We start from the raw sequence: 22,638 nt of genomic DNA, 5'->3' as shown, positions 1-22,638 counted from the left end.
TGAGAGTGTGAGTACATGAGTTCATCTATGAGATACATTGCATTGGACATGCACACTTGACATACAGGCATAGAGATGTATTTTTCTCATATTGTACGGTATTACGACATTCATGACTTCTCACACATATTGACATATAGGCATAGAGATGTATTTTTCCTCATGCCATTTGAAATGAAATATTTACCTGTTGAAAGCTTTGGGAAAAATTACAATTTTCAAACTTAATCATATTTTTGGTGATTTCGGTAAAGGATTTGAGTTTTCACTGATATACTTGAAAAGCAGACCTATTTTCTGGAACTGTGAATGAGCTGAGCATTTTATCTCTGAGTTACTTCTTTTATTACTTTTATTTTGCTGTATGAACTGTTGTTGGCTATTGGTGTTGGACTCTGACCCTTGTCCCAGTTCGTCACTACTTTCAACCTAAGGTTAGGTTTGTTACTTATTGAGTACACGAGGTCGGTTGTACTCATACTACACTTCTGAACCTTGCGTGCAGATGTTGGATGTTGATGTTGCTGCGTACGACGGGAGCTGGATCGGAAGTTGTACCTGCGTTCCAGCCACAGCTGCCTCTTATTCTTGGTAGCTTTAGAATTATTAATCTGTTCATGTTTATTTCAAACAGATGATGTATTCTTATTTCACACCAGCGTTATAAACTCTAAATCTTAGAAGCTAATGATTTGTACTACCAGTCCTTAGGATATGTATAAGATTCAGATATTTTCTTTTACTTATTTGTCTTATTAAATTTCGTTGGAATTTGATAGTTGTTAATTGGCATACCTAGCAGATTGGGTTAGGTGACATCACGACTAGTTGGATTTTGGGTCGTGACATTACCTCTATCGTTAGTGCTTTCCAACGATCATGGTAAACATTAGGCAGTCTCTTGATCGTGCATGATAGGGAATACCAAAATAAAAATAATAATATACGAGGAACGTCTTTATGTTGGACAAGTAAATAATTAGTTATCTCTGTCAAGTGACTTTGATTTTCTTTCCTATTTAATGGGAATCTACCAAATTAAATTTTATACTAGCATTATGCACATATTATCATTACTAAAATAATTTACCCAAAAATAATACATCACCCTAGCAGTGCTTTCACACGGAAAAAGATGCACATAACATGCACTGACTCACTTGTTAACTTCTTTAAGGACTAAAATCTCATATTTACTTTATTGTTGTGAAAAAACTCACCAAGTAACATTAAACTCTCTAGTATGCACCTAAACTGTCTTATTATAATATTCGTAATAAGATTATTCACTTTGAAATATATACATGCCCTGGTCGTGGAGGATGAGTTAATGTAGGTTTAATTTTTTCTCCTTTGGCTTGTGCCAAATTAGTTGCTGGAAATATGAGTGTTCATGGTTAGTATTATCCAACTAACCATTATTAGCATTTGCTATGTTGTGAAATAGGAAATATCAGAATATATAGTTTTAAATCTTTTGCATGTCACACTTAAACAAGTTACAATCTTGTAGGTGATTCCCATTATACTGAGTGAGATCAATGTTGGAAAGGCACCAAAGTGGATTTCCCTTGCTTATAACTCCATGGTGCTATGGGGAAGTACTAGCACGAAAGAAGTAAACATGGCAGAATCTCACAACCTCCGTTATGCTTGGAGATGGTCCTTTGCCAAAAGTGAGTTTCTGGCGTTGCCACTTCTTGTACTGTCTTTCTTTCTTAGTGAGACACCGAGGTTTCTCATTAAGAAAGGGCGTATGGAGGAGGCAAAAGCGTCCCTTAAGATGTGAGGAAATGTGGAGCAGAAGCAAAGCTGCAAATGTTAGCAGGCATGATGGAAAACAAAGGCAAGAGGATAACAAAGAAACTGTCACACTCGCCCCTTTTATTTCTTAACATAGTGGCTCAAATTTTCCAGCAAGTGTTTGGCTTAGACTCAATACGATTCTTTGGACCATTACTTCTACAGTTAACTAGATACACCTATAATGCCTCCTTCGTCGCTCCGCTCATTGTCGGAGTTGTTCGAGTTGGAGTTGTTGGACTCACTTATCCGAGTTACAGCTTATTCAGCCGATGGAGGACTCTAGTCTCGGCATCTTCAGGCGTGATTTTAGCACAAGTACTTCTTCATTTCTTTCTTATTTAGGTTTTCTTTATATAGATCAATTTTTATTAACTGAAATATAGCATATGTAACTTAATATCACTTTTCTCGGATTTTTTCAGGTTTCCTTGTTGGGTCTCTTCCTTTTGGTAGGAGACCATATCTTTCAACTGAGCTAAAAGTGTGCCTATGTTGGCATGGCATTTGCCATCCCCCTCATAGGCTGCTATTCAATGTTCTCGGGGCCTTCTAAGTGGACTGAAGAATCGTGCGCCGAAGAGATTAGAGCGTTAGGCGCATGCTGGGAGACGAGCATATCTTTGCTCATGTCCCTAATCATGAATCTATCCGTTTCGATGCTCCTTTGTGCTCTTAAGGCTTGGCTATACGTGCTATTTGCTGCTCTAACATTGGGAATGCGCTTCTCAATTTATAAATTTTTGCCCGAGAGAAAAAAGAAGGATGGCGAAGGAGATCTCCTCAAACCACATTGGTTTTGGAAGAGGTTTCTTCAAAAAGATGGCAATGTTGATGCCGTGTAGCTGTAAGTTATTGTTCTTTACTATAAAACTATAATTTACATGGATTGTTCTTATGTATTCCTGAGATTTTGGGTATACGTTCTTTTCTAGGATGGTAGAAGCACTCTACCTATGTGGCAGATCAGGAGCTTAATTCTGTAGATTAACCAACTGATGGCTTTAGGGAGGTTTTAAGTAACACATTGCTACGGGGAAGCAAATTTTTAGTTGATTACCTTGCTAATTTAGGCGTAGTTTAAAGACATGATATATTCTTCACTGAGGCTTTCTCTCTTTGTCAGTGCAACCCAAAGCCTTACTGAAAAATGATAGAAATAGCTATCAAGTGACTTTGATTTTCTTTCCTATTTAATTCGAATCTACTAAAATAAATTTTATACTAACATGATGCACATATTATTGTTAATAAAATAATTTACGCAAAAATAATACATCACCCTAGCAGTGCTTTCACATGGAAAAAAAAGATGCACATAACATGCACATGACTCACTTGTCAACTTCTTTAAGGACTAAAATCTCATATTTACTTTATTATTGTGAAAAAAACTCATCAAGTAACATTAATCTCTTTAGTATGCACATAAATTCTCTTATTATAATATTCGTAATAAGATTTATTTACTTTAAATATTTCCATGCCCTGATCGTGGAGGATGAGTTAATGTAGGTTTAATCTTTTCTCCTTTGGCTTGTGCCAAATTAGTTGCTGGAAATATGAGTATTCAAGGTTAGTATTGTCCAACTAACCATTATTAGCATTTGCAATGTTGTGAAATAGGAAATATTAGAATATATAGTTTTAAATCTTTTGTGCTTCATATTGCATGAAACACTTAAACAAGTTACAATCTTGCGGGTGATTCCTATTATACTGAGTGAGATCAATGTTGGAAAGGCACCAAAGTGGATTTCCCTTGCTTATAACTCCATGGTGCTATGGGGAAGTACTAGCATGAAAGAAGTAAACATGGCAGAATCTCACAACCTCCGTTATGCTTGGAGATGGTCCTTTGCCAAAAGTGAGTTTCTGGCGTTGCCACTTCTTGTACTGTCTTTCTTTCTTAGTGAGACCCCGAGGTTTCTCATTAAGAAAGGGCGTATGGAGGAGGCAAAAGCATTCTCTAAAGCCTTACTAAAGGTTTCTTAGTGAGATATTCTTCACTGAGGCTTTCTCTCTTTGCCCGTGCAAGCCAAAGCCTTACTAAAAAATGATAGAAATAGCTATCAAGTGACTTTGATTTTCTTTCCTATTTAATTGGAATCTACTAAACTAAAATTTATATTAACATTGTAACGACCCGACCGGTCGTTTTACTTTCTAGAACCCCGTTACCCTGAATAAGACTTCCCAGACTTGATTTTAGTGATTTATGACTTGCGGGGATGGTTGGTTCAGGATTTGGGAGAGTTTGGGTTGAAATCGAAACACTTGGTTCCTTAAGGTTGGCTTAAAAGGCCAAGTTTGACTTCGGTCAATATTTTGAGTAAACGACCTTAATCGGGATTTGACGGTTCCAATAGGTTCGTATGATGATTTCGGACTGGGGTGCATGTTCGGATTGGGTTTTGGATGACCCGGGAGCGTTTCGACGCCTAATAGTGAAAGTTGGTTCTTGAAGAACTTTGAAGTTCTTTAAATTTGGTTTGGAGCGGGTTTTCGTGATATCAAGGTCCGAATTGAGTTCCGAGACCGGCAATAGTTTCATAATGTCATTTAAGACTTGCACGCAAAATTTGGTGCTATTCCGAGTAGTATAAGTACGTTTCGGCACATTGGAAGTAAATTGAAAAACTTGAAGTTCTTAAGTTTGATTCAATTGGTTTTAGGGTGTGATTCTTAGTTTTAGTGTGGTTTCGGGCGTTCCGAGAGTTTGAGCAAGTCCGTTTTATGATTCCGAACTTGTAGGTACGTTGGGGCGGGGGGCCTCGGGGGCCCCGAGCGTCAATCGGATGAGGCCCGGACCAAGTTGAAAGTTTGGAGCAAGAGCTGAAGTTCCAACTGCTGTCATAACCGCACATGCGGCTGGTCAGCCGCAGGTGCGAGCTCGCAGGTGCAGGCAACGCCTCGCAGATGTGGCCCAAGGAGAGGAGCTCAGATTTTGCAGATGCGGTTCCTTTTCCGCAAAAGCGAGAACCCGCTCGCAGGTGCGGCCCCAGCCGGCCCAGCCAATTCGCAAAAGGGAACACTTGGTCCGCAGAAGCGAATCCGCAGGTGCGGCGTTTGCACCGCAGGTGCGAAAATCGTTAGGGAAGTTTGAGAGGGATTTCCACCTAGCTTTTGGAGGTAAGTAATTTCTATCTATTGTGAGTTCAATACATAGATTTTGGGTAGATTTCAACATGAACATTGGTAGAAATCATGGGTTAGATGAAAAACCTAGAGTTTGACAAGAATGAGATTTTTACCACGAAATTGACCATGAAACTTAGAGATAATCATATATTTATGTTCCTTGGTCATGGGTAACAACCTCCTTCGAAAATTTTCGGAATCTGGGCACGTGGGCCTAGGGGTGAATTTTAGGAATCTTACCTTTGGGGTTGGTAATCACTTTAATAGTTAGAATATGAACTTTTGAACCTATAATGATTGGTTTTTACACTATTTGAATAGTTTTGGATTGTTCGGCTCCGATTTGAGGTTTTGACCGCATTCTTGAATTTGGAAGTAGGCTTTGAGACGAGGTAAGTCTCTTTTCTAACCTTGTAAGAGGGAAATTTCCTCATAGGTGAACTTGATTAATATATGATTGTTTGTGGGGACTACATACGCACGAAGTGACGAGAGTCCCTGCGTAGCTACTATTCTTGTTATATCCGGGTAGTTCTAGGCTTACACCATGCTTTGCGAGTATCGTTATTTTGAAAAGAATTGAGAAAAATTATGTTATATTTATATTTAACCGCGTAGCAAGTATATTCCGCGAGCGGGATGACTATTTCCACTACTCTCATGGGAGCGGCCATTCGCCTCGGCAGGTTAATAGATGCATCTATGGTTCGCGCAGTTCGACCCTCGGCAGTGCACATTTTATATTTTTATGTTGGATCGGGCCGAACGTCCTCGGTGGAATTTGTGTGTGATAATAAAACTGGAAGCCCTTTTTATAGTTGGTATAAATTTACTGTTTTAGAGATCATTTGTTTAGAATGAAGGAAGTGTTTTGGTTTCTTTGATATGATGGAAGAATTGTACAGTTATTTCTTGTTCTGAGTTTATTGTTAGTTCTGTGTATCATGCTTATTTAGAATCACACATTACTATATTGTGGGCCCTAGTAAGTGTCGAAGTCGACCCCTCGTCACTACTTCTTCGAGGTTAGACTAGATACTTACTGGGTACATATTTTTATGTACTCACGCTACAGTTATGTACTTGATTGTACAGGATTTGAGGCAGGTGCATCTGGCCACCAGTCCGGCACGTAGATTGATTCCCCAGCTCGAGACTTCCTGGTGAGCTGCCCTTTTGAGCCATTCTGCAGCAGCTGGAGTCTCTCTTATGCTTTATTTTCTGTTTATTTCCTTTCAGACAGTAGGATAGCATTTGTTTTGTATATTCTACTAGATTGTCCACATACTTGTGACACCAGGTCTTGGCACACACATTAGTAGACCTATGACTTTGGTTTTGTTTACATGACTTCGATTTGTATTCATTGCTTTCACTTATTTATGTTAAAAATTGCAACCTTCTAGATTTTTCTTAACAAACAGGAAAAAATCACCACTTACTAATTTAAGTAAAATAGGAAATCACTAGTTGATCAATGTTGGCTTCCCTAACAACGATGTTGGGCGCCATCACGGCCTATAATGGAATTAGGTCGTGACAAACATTATGCAATTATTATTGTTAATAAAATAATTTATGCAAAAATAATACATCACCCTAGCAGTGCTTTCACATGGAAAAAGACTCACATAACATGCACATGACTCACTTGTCAACTTCTTTAAGGACTAAAATCTCATATTTACTTTATTGTTGTGAAAAAAACTCATCAAGTAACATTAATCTCTCTAGTATGCACATAAATTCTCTTATTATAATATTCGCAATAAGATTTATTCACTTTAAATATATCCATGCCCTGATCGTGGAGAATGAGTTAATATAGGTTTAATATTTTCTCCTTTGGCTTGTGTCAAATTAATTGCTGGAAATATGAGTATTCAAGGTTAGTATTATCAATCTAACCATTATTAGCATTTGCAATGTTATGAAATAGGAAATATCAGAATATATAGTTTTAAATATTTTGTGCTTCATATTGCATGAAACACTTAAATAAGTTACAATCTTGCAGGTGATTCCCATTATACTGAGTGAGATCAATGTTGGAAAGGCACTAAAGTGGATTTCCTTCGCTTATAACTCCATGGTGCTATGGGGAAGTACTAGCACGAAAGTAGTATACATGGTAGAATCTCACAACTTCCGTTATGGTTGGAGATGGTCCTTTGCCACTTCTTGTATTGTGTTTCCTTTTTAGTGAGACCCCGAGGTTTTTCATTAAGAAAGGGCGTATGGAGGAGGCAAAAGCGTCCCTTAAGATGTTGAGGAAATGTGGAGCAGAAGCAAAGTTGCAGATGTTGGCAGACATGATGGAAAATAAAGGCAAGAGGAAAAGGAAGAAACTGTCACACTCGCCCCTTTTACTTCTTAACATAGTGGCTGAAATTTTCTAGCAATTGTTGGGCTTAGACTCAATACTATTCTTTAGACCATTACTTCTACAGTCAGCTGGATACACCTATAATGCCTCCTTCGTCGCTCCGCTCATTGCCGGAGTTGTCCGAGATGGAGTTGTTGGGGCTCATTTATCCGAGTTACAACTTCTTCGACCGACGGAGGACTCTAGTCTCGACATGTTTAGGCATGATTTTAGTACACGTACTTCTTCATTTCTATCTTATTTAGGTTTTCTGTATATAGGTCAACTTTTATTAACTGAAACATAGCATATGTAACTTGATATCACTTTTCTCAGATTTTTTCAGGTTTCCTTGTTGGGTCTCTACCTTTTGGTAGGAGACCATATCTTTCATATGAGCCAAAAGAGTGCCTATGTTGGCATGACATTTTTCATCCCCCATCATAGGCTGCTATTCAATGTTCTCAGGGCCTTCAAAGTGGACTGAAGAATCGTACGCCGAAGAGATTAGAGCGTTAGGCGCATGCTGGTAGACGAGCATATCTTTGCTCATGTCCCTAATCATGAATCCATCCGTTTCGATGCTCCTTTGTGCTCTCAAGACTTGGATATACATGCTATTTGTTGCTCTGACATTGGGAATGTGCTTCTCAATTTATAAATTTTTGCCCGAGAGAAAAAAGAAAGATGGCGAAGGAGTTGAGGAAGATCTCTTCAAACAACAAGGGTTTTGGAAGAGGTTTCTTCCAAAAGATGGCAATGTTGAAGCCGTGTAGCTGTAAATTATTTTTTTTTACTGTAAAACTATAATTTACCTTGATTGTTCTTACGTATTACTGAGATTTTGGGTATACATTCTTTTTTTGGATGGCAGCAACACTCTACCTATGTGGCAGATCAGGAGCTTAATTTTGCACATTGACAAACTGATGGCTTTAGGGAGGTTTCAAATAACACATTGCTACGGGGAAGCAAATTTTTAGTTGATTACCTTGCTAATGTAGGCGTAGTTGAAAGACATGAGATATTCTTCATAGAGGCTTTCTCTCTTTGTCAGTGCAAGCCAAAGCCTTACTGAAAAATGATAGAAATAGCTATCAAGTGATTTTTGATCTTCTTTCCTATTTAATTGGAATCTACTAAACTAAATTTTATTCTAACATTATGCACATGTTATTGTTAATAAAATAATCTACGCAAAAATAATACATCACCCTAGCAGTGCTTTCACATGGAAAAAGATGCACATGACTCACTTGTTAACTTCTTTAAGGACTAAAATCTTATATTTACTTTATTGTTGAGAAAAAAACTCATCAAGTAACATTAATCTCTCTAATACGCAAATAAATTCTCTAATTATAATATTCGTAATAAGATTTTTACTTTAAATATATCCATGCCCTGATCCTAGAGGATGAGTTAATGTAGGTTTAATCTTTTTCTCCTTTGGCTTGTGTCAAATTAGTTGCTGGAAATATGAGTATTCAAGGTTAGTATTATCAACCTAACCATTATTAGCATTTGCAATGATGTGAAACACGAAATATCAAAATATATCGTTTTAATTGTTTTGTGCTTCATATTGCATGAAACACTTAAACAAGTTACAATCTTGCAGGTGATTCACATTATACTGAGTGAGATCAATGTTGGAGAGGCACCAAAGCGGATTTTCTTTGCTTATAACTCCATGGCGCTATGGGGAAGTACTAGCACGAAAGCAGTAGACATCGCAGAATCTCCTAACTTCCGTTATGGTTGGATATAGTCCTTTTCCAGTAGTGGGTTTCTAGATTTGCCACTTCTTGCATTGTGTTTCTTTTTTTAGTGGGACCCCGAGGTTTCTAATTAAGAAAGGACGTATGGATGAGGCAAAAGCGTCCCTTAAGATGTTGAAGAAATATGGAGCAGAAGCTGAGCTGCAGATATTGGCAGGCGTGATGGAAAATGAAGGCAAGAGGAAAAAGAAGAAACTGTCACACTCGCCCCTTTTACTTCTTAACATAGTAACTCAAATTTTCCAGCAAGCGTTGCGCTTAGACTAAATGCTATTCTTTGGACCATTACTTCTGCAATCAGCTGGATACATCTATAGTGTCTCCTTCGTCGCTCCGCTCATTGCCGGAGTTGTTCGAGCTGGAGTTGTTGGGCTCACTTATCCGAGTTACAGCTTCTTCGGCCGACTGAGGACTCTAGTCTCGGCATGTTTAGGCATAACTTTAGCACAGGTACTTCTTCATTTAATTCTTATTTAGGTTTTCTTTATTTAGATTAATTTTTATTAACTAAAATATATCATATGTAACTTGATATCACTTTTCTTGGATTTTTCCATGTGTCCTTGTTGGGTCTCTTCCTTTTGGTAGGAGACCATATCTTTCAACTAAGCCAAAAGAGTGCCTATGTTGGCATGGCATTTGCCATCCCCCTCATAGGCTGCTATTCAATGCTCTCGGGGCTTTCTAAGTGGATTGAAGAATAGTACACCGAAGAGATTAAAGCGTTAGGCGCATGCTGGGAGACGAGCACATTTTTGCTCTCGTCCCTAATAATGAATCCATCTGTATCGATGCTCCTTTGTGCTTTCAAGGCTTGGATATACATGCTATTTGCTGATCTGACATTGGGAATGTGCATCTCAATTTATTAATTTTTACCCGAGAGAAAAAAGAAAGATGAAGAAGGAGTTGAGGAAGATCTCTTCAAACAACATTGGTTTTGGAAGAGGTTTCTTCCAAAAGATGGCAATGTTGAAGCCGTGTAGCTGTAAGTTATATTTTTTATTGTAAAACTATAATTTACATTGATGGTTCTTATGTATTCCTGAGATTTTGGGTATATGTTCTTTTCTAGGACGGCAACAACACTCTACCTATGTGGCGGATCAGGAGATTAATTCTGCAGATTAACCAATTGATGGCTTTGGGGAGGTTTCAAGTAACACATTGCTACGGGGAAGAAACTTTTTAGTTGATTACCTTGCTAATGTAGGCATAGTTGAAAGACATGAGATATTCTTCAATGAGGCTTTCTCTCTTTTCCAGTGCAAGCCAAAGCCTTACTGAAAAATGATAGAAATAGCTATAATGTGACTTTGATTTTCTTTCCTATTTAATTGGAATCTACTAAACTAAGTTTTATACTAGCATTATGCATATATTACTTTTAAAAAAATAATTTACGCAAAAATAATACATCACCGTAGCAGTGCTTTCACATGAAAAAAGATGCACATAACATGCACATGACTCACTTGTTAACTTCTTTAAGGACTAAAATATCATATTTACTTTATTATTGTGAAAAAAACTCATCAAGTAACATTAATCTCTCTAGTATGCACATAAGTTCTCTTATTATAATATTCGTAATAAGATTTATTTACTTTAAATATATCCATGCCCTGATCGTGGAGGATGAGTTAATGTAGGCTTAATCTTTTCTCCTTTGGCGTGTGCCAAATTAGTTACTGGAAATATCAGTGTTCAAGATTAGTATTATCCAACTAACCATTATTAGCATTTGCTATGTTGTGAAATAGGAAATATCAGAATACATAATTTTAAATCTTTTGTGCTTCATATTGCATGAAACACTTAAACAAGATACAATCTTGCAGGTGATTCCCATTATACTGGGTGAGACCAATGTTGGAAAGGCACAAAAGTTGATTTCCTTTACTTATAACTCCATGGTTCTATGGGGAATACTAGCACGAAAGCAGTAGACATGGCAGAATCTCACAACTTCCGTTAAGGTTGGACAGGGTACTTTGCTAGTAGTGGGTTTCTGGCTTTGCCACTTCTTGTATTCTGTTTCTTTTTTTAGTGAAACCCCGAGGTTTCTCATTAAGAAAGGGGGTATGGAGGAGGTAAAAGCGTCCCTTAAGATGTTGAGGAAATTTGAAGCAGAAGCAGAGGTGCAGATGTTGGCAAACATGATGGAAAATGAAGGCAAGAGGAAAAGGAAGAAACTGTCACACTCGCCCCTTTTACTTCTTAACATAGTGGCTCAAATTTTCCAGCAAGTATTGGGCTTAGACTTAATACTATTCTTTGGATCATTACTTTTGCAGTCAGCTGGATACACCTATAATGCCTCCTTCATCGCTCCGCTCATTGCCGGATATGTTCGAGCTGGAGTTGTTGCGTTCACTTATCCGAGTTACAGCTTCTTCGACCGACGGATGACTCTAGTCTCGCATGTTTAGGCATGATTTCAGCACAGGCACTTCTTCATTTATTTTTTATTTAGGTTTTCTTTATATAGATCAATTTTTATCTGAAATATAGCATATGTAACTTGATATCACTTTTCTCAGATTTTTTCAGGTTTCCTTGTCGGGTCTCTTCCTTTGATAGTAGACCATATCTTTCAACTAAGCCAAAAGAGTGCCTATGTTGGCATGGCATTTGCCACCCCCTCACAGGCTGCTATTCAATGTTCTCGGGGCCTTCTAAGTTGGCTGAAGAATCGTACGCCGAAGAGATTAGAGCGTTAGTCGCATGCTGGGAGACGAGCATATTTTTGCTCATGTCCCTAATCATGAATCCATCCGTTTCGATGCTCCTTTTTGCTCTCAAGGCTTGGATATACATGCTATTTGCTGCTCTGACATTGGGAATTTGCTTCTCAATTTATAATTTTTTGCCGGAGAGAAAAAAGAAAGATGGCGAAGGAGTTGAGGAAGATCTCTTCATACAACATTGGTTTTGGAAGAGATTTCTTCCAAAATATGGGAATGTTGAAGCCGTGTAGCTTTAAGTTATTTTTTTTACTGTAAAACGATAATTTACATTGACAGTTCTTATGTATTCGTGAGATTTTGGATATATGTTTGTGAGCATGTGATTTTTGCCCTAAGCAGTAATTCCCAAATTTCAAGCAAAATAATTTTTCTAATATTTTATAATTTTGTGTGAGTTTTGTGGCATTCTTTGGTAATTGTTGCATTCATTTTATGCATTTAATCCATAAAAAAAATACCCAAAATATGCATTAGCATTTAGGGATTTAATTCCACAATTTTAGTATTAATTAGTCTTAGAATAAAATACAAAGAAATTGCAAGAAAATAGTCTTTTGCATTACTAGTTTTGCATTTGTGTCGAATAGAGTTACAAGCAATTGTAGGAATTAAAATAGCTTAATTAGGTCTTTGCTTTGTTTAGGCATTTTATAAAAATCAGAAAAAATAAATAAATACAAAAGAAAAAATACAAAAAAGGGGAAAAGAAAAGAGAAAAATTAAAAATGGTCTTAAGTAAAGACCACATTTGGGCCAAAATCAAGTAGCCCCAAACAAAAACACCCCAGCCCAAGTCTGCCCAACCCATCCCCTGTAACCCGGTCCAGCAACCCCATCCAAAAACGACGTCGTTTTTCCCAGTTGAATCTCATCCGTTGATCCGTCAAAGATCCAACGGTTGGGAACTAAATCTGAAACCCCTTATAACTGTCCGAAAATTAATTAATCCTAAAAAAAACATAACTCACCTTCCTCGTACCCCTGTAACGCCGTCACTGTCTCCGCCTTAAACCACCGTACCCCACCGTCCCACCACCGTCCCTCCGCCGTCCGCCGCCGGCCGGAAATCGCCGCCGGCGGCGGCGAAGCTCCAATCAACACCAAAAATACACCACAGATTCGTCTTCCTCTCCTCTTTCCAACCCCCATAATATCATCCTCCAATTCCTAGCCAAATCCCTCGAATATTGAATCAAAAGTTCCGGCCAAAATGCAACTTTATCCAAACCGGCCCAAATTCACACCCCATAGTCCCCATGGCTTCCTCATCGTCAATCCCCAACCAAAATTGTTCAAATCTTGCTAGAATTCCTCCAATTTTAGATCTTAAAAACTGTAAAAACCCTAACTAGAGGACCTTGGGGATTTCTGACCGTAACCTTCCTAATCATGTGGGTTCTTGTGAAAATACATGATTAGGTATGTTACGTGTCAAGAATCCTCGAGGATTCAAGCAACAAGGTTGGCCGAGTCTTTAATCCGATTAGGTATGCTATTTTTCTTTTGTTCTTGTGTTCCAGTAATTATTGCATTTAATGCATAGCAGTAGTTTAATTTTGAATGTGCTTTAATCTTGATTTAATTACTGTTCCAAATTTGTTCGAATATTGCCTGGTCAATGGCAGTGTGATGTTAGTTCCAATTTAAATTGATAATTGTTTCTTAATGCAATATTTAGGGTTGATTGATTGGTTATAGCTGATTTAGGTTAGACAAAATTAACCATAGTCAGTATTAAGTTAATTAAAGGGGGCTTGGGTAGTCTAGCAATTTCAGGAGGCTTAAAGGGTAGTTTGGACATGGGAAAAGGGTACTTTCAGCAGGTTTGGTAGTTTTTGAAGAGGTTTGAGGGTAGAATAGGGATTGTGATAGGCATGGAACTTTCTAGGAGGGACTATAGTGTAGATTCTAATAAACTTAGGTTAGTTTCTTGCAGAACAAGTCAGAAATAGTGGGGTAAACACTGAAATTAGAATAGGGACTAAAGGGGGTAAAGAAAATCTGAAAATTGGACTTAGTTTACCTATAAATAGGCAGTCATTTTGCCTTGAGGGGGGGGGGGGGGTTTGGAGGTTCTGAAATTTTGCAAAAGTTTTGAAGTCTGAAATTAGGAGAAGTTTGAGTGCAGAACGTTTTCTGAAATTTGGAGAGGAATTAGAGTTTTAAAAAAAAACAGAAAATATAAAGGAAAAACACTGTTCCATCGAAAATCCTGGGAATCTTTGTAGCTGTTGTGATATTTATTCAGTGATAAGTCATGAACAACTGGATTACCCCATCTAAATTGTTAAACTGAATCTGGGTAGTCAATATGGTGTTGGACTTTTGGTGTTTGCAATTGTTGATGTTCTGGTCCTGCTGTGTTGATTGAGTTGAGAATTAGTGTGCTGTGTTGAACTGAGTTAATACCAGCTTTAATTCCTTCCTGGGCTGCTGTTGCACACTGCCACTGCTACTGATTTTCTCTTTTCTCGTTTGCAATTACCAGGTACACCTTGAATCTGCCCTGCTGTATATTAAGCTCGAAATGGAATGCAAATATCCATTTGTTTTGCCGCTTGAACTATGCTGTATTGTTAGACGTTAGACTTAAATTCATAGTATATTGTCAGTTCAATTTTGTACGTGTATAAGCCCTGGATTGTATAAGTAAACTGTTTAACCTAATGGTTTGGGACTATTTTGAAATACTTTTATCATGTTTCACTGTAATAGATATGGACTGTATTGGACTGTGTAAATGGACTGTTTAAACTATTAGGCTAGTGATTGTTCGACTAAATATTAGTCTTAGTCTAACATAGTTTATTTAATCATGTTAGCTTGACATGTTAACATNTAGAACTGCAGTTTTTTTTTTAACATCTGAAATCAGTAGGATTAATTATTTAGTGCATCTTTGTTACCCCCCAGCTCTTTGAATTTAGCAGATGCAATTTGTTCCATGACCACTAGCTAACTTTACAGGAATCCACAGTAATCAGTTAGTTTAAAATTGAAAATTTGTCAACCAGTGATCCATTTAATTTGAATGAATATACCTTATCTCTTTTTAAGTTCAGAGGCTACTAGGACCTGGGCCGTCTATTTTAAATTGGGATATGTCAATGGGTCAAGGCTCAACAGCTTATTCTGACCCGATTGGGCCTCAACTCTGCCTAGGCACATCACAGCCAGTTCAAATTCGTTTCCCATTTGGGCCTGTGCAGAAGCCCACAACTGGTTTACACCCTTAAAAACTGGATCGAAATTTTGCTTTCCCCCCTTGGACTAATATTGAGGCCCAATGATCTGAGTTTTCGAACATGTTCATAATGATTCATTTAAGGCCGTTTTAAAGACAACACACGATAGATAATTGTAGTTTATTTTGGGTTACTTTTACTAAAATATTAGATTTCGAAGTGAGCCGTCTAGCAAAATTTCACGGCCTTCCTTAAAGATAATAACGCGTTAGTCTTTTAGGCGCATATTTTGATAACTGACCTCCCTAAACTCGGGTGCACATTTATGTGACCCAAATCCAATTCTCAACGGAGTTGAAATGTATCGAAAATCACGGGTGCACTGGTGCGACGTGGTTCGAGACGCATTTTCACGACGTTGCAATTCCCTCGAAAAACAATAACAATAACAGCGAACCAAAGTTACAAAAGAACACATAAATCGAAACATGTATTAAAATCAGATATTTAGCCAAATCCGACAGTTGAGCGACCGTGCTAGAACCACGGAACTCGGGAATGCCTCACACCTTCTCCCGGGTTAACAGAATTCCTTACTCGGATTTCTGGTTCGCTGACTATGAACAGAGTCATAATTTCCTCGATTCGGGATGCAACCGGTGACTTGGGACACCATAAAATTCCCAAGTGGCGACTCTGAATGCTCTAAAAAATAATCCCGTTTCGATTGTCACTTCAAGTTGGAAATAACTCCCTTTACTACGCCTTTGCGGGTGTAGTGAATTTAAAAGGAGGTGTGACAATGTTCTTTTCTAGGATGGCAGCAACACTCTACCTATGTGGCAAATCAGGAGCTTAATTCTGCAAATTAACCAACTGATGGTTTTAGATAGGTTTCAAGTAACGCATTGCTACGGGGAAGCAGATTATTAGTTGATTACCTTGTTAATGTAGGCGTAGTTGAAACACAGGAAATATTCTTCACCGAGGCTTTCTCTCTTTGCTAGTGCAAGGCAAAGCCTTACTGAAAAATGGTAGCAATAGCTATCAAGTGACTTTGATTTTCTTTCCTATTTAATTGGAATATACTAAACTAAATTATATACTAGCATTATGCACATATTATTGTTAATAAAATAATTTACGCAAAAATAATAGATCACCCTAGCAGTGCTTTCACATGGAAAAAGATGCACATAACATGAACATGACTCATTTGTTAACTTCTTTAAGGGCTAAAATCTCATATTTATCTTGTTGTTGTGAAAACAACTCATCAAGTAACATTAATCTCTCTCGTATGCACATAAATTCTCTTATTATAATATTCGTAATAAGATTTATTTTTACTTTATATATATCCATGCCCTGATCGTGGAGGATGAGTTAATGTACGTTTAATCTTTTCTCCCTTGGCTTTTGCCAAATTAGTTGATGAAAATATGAGTTTTCAAGGTTAGTATTATCCAACTAACCATTATTAGCATTTGCAATATTGTGAAATAGGAAATATCAGAATATATAGTTTTAAATCTTTGGTGCTTCATATTAAACTCTTAAACAAGTTATAATCTTGCAGGTGAGTCCCCATTATACCGAGTGAGATCAATGTTGAAAAGGCACCAAAGTGGATTTCTTTGCTTATAACTCCATGGTGCTATGTGGAAGTACAAGCACAAAAGCAGTAGACATGGCAGAATCTCAAAACATCCGTTAAGGTTGGAGATGGTCCTTTACCAGCAGTGGATTTTTGGCTTTGCCACTTCTTGTATTGTGTTTCTTTTTTTAGTGAGACCCCGAGGTTTCTCATTAAGAAAGGGCGTATAGAGGAGGCAAAAGCAGCCATTAAAATGTTAAGGAAATTTGGAGCAGAAGCAGAGCTGCAGATGTTGGCAGACATGATGGAAAATGAAGGCAAGAGGAAAAGGAAGAAACTATCACACTCGCCCCTTTTACTTCTTAACATAGTGGCTCAAATTTTTCAGCAAGTGTTGGGCTTAGACTCAATACTATTCATTGGACCATTACTTCTGCAGACAGCTGGATATACCTATAATGCCTCCTTCCTCGCTCCGCTCATTGCCGGAGTTGTTCGAGCTGGAGGTTTTGGGCTCACTTATCCGAGTTACAGCTTCTTTGACCGACGGAGGACTCTAGTCTCGCATGTTTATCCATGATTTTAGCACAGGCACTTCTTCATTTCTTTCTTATTTAAGTTTTCTTTATATAGATCAATTTTTATTAACTTAAATATAGCATATGTAACTTGATATAACTTTTCTTGGACTTTTTCAGGTTTCCTTGTTGGGTCTCATCCTTTTGATAGGAGACCACATCTTTCAACTGAGCCAAAAGAGTGCCTATGTTGGCATGGCATTTTCCATCCCCTCATAGGTTGTTATTCAATATTCTCGGGGCCTTCTATGTGGGCTGAAGAATCGTACGCCGAAGAGATTAGAGCGTTAGGCGCATGCTGGGAGACGAGCATACTTTTTATCATGTCCCTAATCAAGAATCCATCCTTTTCGATGCTCCTTTGTGCTCTCAAGGCTTGGATATACATGCTATTTGCTGCTCTGACATTGGGAATGTGCTTCTCAATTTATAAATTTCTGCCCGAGAGAAAAAAAAAGATGGCAAAGGAGTTGAGGAAGATCTCTTCAAACAACATTGGTTTAAGAAGAGGTTTATTCCAAAATATGGGAATGTTAAAGCCGTGTAGCTGTAAGTATTTTTTTTTACTGTAAAACATTTTACTTTGATGGTTCTTATGTATTCCTGAGATCTTGGGTATATGTTCTATTCTAGGATGGCAGCAGCACTCTACCTATGTGGCAGATCGGAAGCTTAATTCTGCAGATTAACCAACTGATGGCTTTAGAAAGGTGTCAAGTAACACATTGCTACGGGGAAGTAGATTTTTAGTTGATTACCTTGTTAATGTAGGCGTAGTTGAAAGATATGAGATATTATTCACTGAGGCTTTCTCTCTTTGCCAGTGCAAGCCAAAGCCTTACTGAAAAATGGTGGAAATAGCTATCAAGTGATTTTGATTTTCTTTCCTATTTAATTGGAATCTAGTAAACTAAATTTCATACGAGCATTATGCACATATTATTGTTAATAAATAATATACATAAAAATAATACATCACCTTAGCAGTGCTTTCACATGGAAAAAGATGCACATAACATGCACATGACTCACTTGTTAACTTCTTTAAGGACTAAAATCTTATATTTATCTTAATGTTGTGAAATAAACTCACCAAGTAACATTAATCTGTCAAGTATGCACATACATTCTCTTATTATAATATTCGTAATAAGATTTATTTACTTTATATATATCTATGCCCTGATCGTGGAGGATGAGTTAATGTAGCTTTAATCTTTTCTCTTTTGGCTTTTGCCAAATTAGTTGCTGGAAATATAAGTGTTCAAGGTTAGTATTATCCAATTAACCATTCTTAGCATTGCAATGTTGTGAAATAGGAAATATCATAATATATAGGTTTAAATCTTTTGTGTTTCATATTGCATGAAACACTTAAACAAGTTACAATCTTGTAGGTGATTCCCATTATACTGAGTGAGATCAATGTTGGAAAGGCACCAAAGTGAATTTCCTTTGCTTATAACTCCATAGTGCTTTGGGGAAGTACTAGCACGAAAGCAGTAGACATGGCAAAATCTCACAACTTCCGTTATAGTTGAAGATGGTCCTTTTCCTGTAGTGGGTTTATGGCTTTCCCACTTCTTGTATTGTGTTTCTTTTTTTAGTGAGACCTTGAGGTTTCTCATTAAGAAAGGGCGTATGGAGGAGGCAAAAGCATCCCTTAAGATGTTGAGGAAATGTGGAGCAAAAGCAAAGCTGCACATATTGGCAGGCGTGATGGAAAATGTAGGCTAGAGGAAAATGAAGAAACTGTCACTCTCGCCCCTTTTACTTATTAACATAGTGGCTCAAATTTTCCAGCAAGTGTTGGGCTTAGGCTCATATTATTCTTTGGACCATTACTTTTGCACTCAGCTGGATACACCTATAATGTCTCCTTTGTTGCTCCGCTCATTGTCGGGGATGTTCGAGCTGGAGTTGTTGGGCCCACTTATCCGAGTTACAGCTTCTTCGACCGTCGAAGGACTCTAGACTCGGCATGTTTAGGCATGATTTTAGCACAGGTACTTATTCATTTCTTTCTTATTTAGGTTTTCGTTATACAGATCAAATTTTATTAACTGAAATATACCATATGTAACTTGATATCACTTTTGTCGAATTTTTCCAGGTTTTCTTGTTGGGTGTCTTCCTTTTGGTAGGAGATCATATCTTTCAACTGAGCCAAAAAAAGTGCCTATGTTGGCATGGCATTTGCCATCCCCCTCATAGGCTGCTATTCAATTTTCTCAGGGCCTTCTAAGTGAACTGAAGAATCATACGCCGAAGAGATTAGAGCGTTAAGCGCATGCTGGGAGACGAGCATATCTTTGCTCATGTCCCTAAACATGAATCCATCAGTTTCGATGCTCCTTTGTGCTCTTAATGCTTGGATATACATGCTATTTGCTGCTTTGGCATTGGGAATGTGCTTCTCAATTTATAAATTTTTGCCCGAGAGAAAAAAGAAAGATGGTTTCTTCCAAAAGATGGCAATGTTGAAGTCGTGTAGCTGTAAGTTATTTTTTTACATTAAAACTATAATTTACATTGATTATTCTTATGCATTCTTGAGATTTTGGCTATATGTTTTTTTCTAGGATGGCAGCAGCACTTTACCTATGTGCCAAATCGGGAGCTTAATTCTGCAGATTAACCAACTGATGGCTTTAGGGAGGTTTCAAGTAACACATTGCTACTGGGAAGCAAATTTTTAGTTGATTACCTTGCTAATGTTGGCGTAGTTGAAAAATATGAGATATTTATTCACTGAGGCTCTCTCTCTTTGCCGGTGCATGCCAAAGCCTTACTGAAAAATGATAGAAATGGTTATCAAGTGACTTTAATTTTTTTTCTAATTAATTGGAATCTACTAAACAAAATTTTATACTAGCATTATGCACATATTATTGTTACTAAAATAATTTAGGCAAAAATAATACTTCACCCTAGCAGTGCTTTCACATGGAAAAAGATGCACATAACATGCACATGACTCATTTGTTAACTTCTTTAAGGACTAAAATCTCATATTTACTTTATTGCTGTGAAAAAACTCATCAAGTGACATTAGTCTCTCTAGTATGCACATAAATTCCCTTATTATAATATTCGGAATAAGATTTATTTACTTTAAATATATCAATGCCCTGGTCGTTAATGTAGGTTTAATCTTTTCTTCTTTGGCTTGTGCCAAATTAGTTGCTGGAAATATGAGTGTGCCTAGCTCAATGATGGGGATGCTAATACTAAATTTTTCCATATGACCACTCTTCGAAGATGTAGAAAAAATAGAATTAATGCTTTAGAAGACTCTGGTGGTACTTGGTGCTCTAACCCTATAGATATCCATAACATCATCCATAAATACTTCAATAACTTATTCACCACAAAAACAATCTCAATCACTATATCACCACACTGTCTCTAATTCCCATCTACTAACTACATACTTTTATTCCCTCGACGCCCCACTACAGGATATAGAAATTACTCAAGCTCTTTTTGCATTCAAGCCTCTAAAAGCACCGGGGCCAGACGACTTACACCCTTTTTCTATCAGAAATATTGACCTCATGTAGGCGATATTATCAAAACTTTTTGCAAACAAGTTTTCGCGGACCATATCATACTCCCAAAAATAAATCAAACCTATTTATGCTTAATTCCCAAAGTAAAAAGTGCACAAACAATTCAACAGTATAGACTCATTAGCCTTTGCAATACCATATACAAGCTTGTTACCAAAATTATTACAAATAGGATTAAACCTATTATTTCCACTATCATTTGTCCCACTCAGACAAGCTTTCAAAAGGGAAAGAGGGCTTCTGATAATGCAATAATCGTTCAAGAAACTCTAGCCTACTTTAATAAGATGAAAGGGAAAATTAGCAACATGCTGCTAAAATTGGACCTTGAAAAGGCTTTTGACCGCCTAGAATGGTCTTTCGTCAGGAAAACCTTACTTTACTTCAACTTCCCTAAAAACCTTATCTCCCTAAAAGGTACCATATTAAGAAAATGAGCTCCAAATTAAGTTTTTATTATACCATTAGATCCGTATCATAATTACGGAGTCATAGCAAAAAGAATCGTCGAATTTGGACATTGTATGAGGGAGTTATGCTCATTTCCGTATCGGAAAGAATTGCTGGTTTCTGGTATGAAGATTTGTTCTTCGCAAACGCGGGAGAGGTTCCGCGAACGCGAAGAAGGATTTTTGGGTTGACCGGTCAATGCGAAAAATCATCCTTCGCGAATGCGAAGGTCTCCCGCGAAGGCGATGAAGGAATATCGCCTGGTCAATGTTTTAAACCGAGAATTTTAGTATTTTGGGCATATCTTGAGTTCTAGAGCTCCATTTGAGGTGATTTTTGCGGCGTTGTTCTCGTCTCAACAAGGGGTTAAATATCTGACCTTTATTTTGATGTTTCTCCTTGATAATTTCTGTTGGCTTCTATTTTTATCCGTGTTTGGATGGTAGAAATTGGGATTTTGAGCCCCAAAGTTGAAAAATGGTAAATTCTTGATTTGAGGGTCGATTCATGGACGAAATTGGATGAATTTCTGGATATAGACCATATGAGTTATGGGTAATATTTATTTTCAATAATTTTCAAAATCCGGGCACGTGGGCCCGAGGGGCATTTTTATCGACTTTTCGAGCGGAGTTGGGAATTGATATAAATTGAATTGTTATGAGTGTTTGAGCATATATTAATGGGTTTGCATAATTTTTGGCTAGTTTTGGAGCATTGTGCATCAATTCGAGTCTTCGGAAGGGCGTGGAATGTCGGTTTTGGATCTTCGGAGCGAGGTGAGTCTCCTTTCTAACCTTGTAAGAGGAAATTGTCTCCATATGTGAAATAATTGATTATGTGCTCCTATTTGCGGGGGCTACGTACGCACGAGGTGACGAGAGTCCGTGCGTAGCTACTATTATGCTATTATCTGGGTAGTTAGGACCCAAAAGCATGTTATACTTGGATTATTTATGAACACATTGATAGCTTGAATTGCTTAAATCACATTGAATTAGTAAGTGAATTTTTAAAAGGATTAAACTTCATTTCTTAAAATTTGTTAAAGGAGAATTGGTTTTAATTGGATAAATATTCCCCGATAAGTTCTTAATTGACTGATTGAGCATGTATCCCTATGTGTACATGCGTCGCATGCATGATTCGTGAGCAGGGTATGTGTTTATTTATGGAACGGGCCGAACGCCTCGGCAGATTAAATAGATGCATCTATGGTTCGGGCCGTTCGACCCTCGGCAGTGCACAATTTACATTTCTGTTGGATCGGGCCGTCGCCTCTGTGTGATTTGCGCATGTTATTTTCGCTTGAAAATTTTAAACGTGAAATTGCCCTTCGTGGCTTGATATAAATTGATAAGATAATAAAGAGTAAACCTTGAAAATCCTTGATTATTTGTTGAAGGTGTTTACCTG

General features: G+C 37.5%; 1 protein-coding gene across 1 annotated transcript; it reads left to right on the top strand.

Annotated features, from left to right (window-relative positions):
* LOC109216042 (sugar transport protein 10-like) lies at window positions 1,794-2,648 on the top strand. Its single transcript, XM_019380175.1, has 4 exons — window positions 1,794-1,868; window positions 1,969-2,121; window positions 2,229-2,241; window positions 2,329-2,648. Exons 1-4 carry the CDS (start codon window positions 1,794-1,796, stop codon window positions 2,646-2,648), a joined length of 561 nt encoding a protein of 186 aa, XP_019235720.1.

This window comes from Nicotiana attenuata, chromosome 2 (genome assembly GCF_001879085.1).
Source record: "Nicotiana attenuata strain UT chromosome 2, NIATTr2, whole genome shotgun sequence".
Classification (NCBI taxonomy): Eukaryota; Viridiplantae; Streptophyta; class Magnoliopsida; order Solanales; family Solanaceae; genus Nicotiana; species Nicotiana attenuata.
The sequence above is the reverse complement of the archived record's forward strand: the minus strand, read 5'-3'. Positions and strand labels throughout refer to the sequence as shown.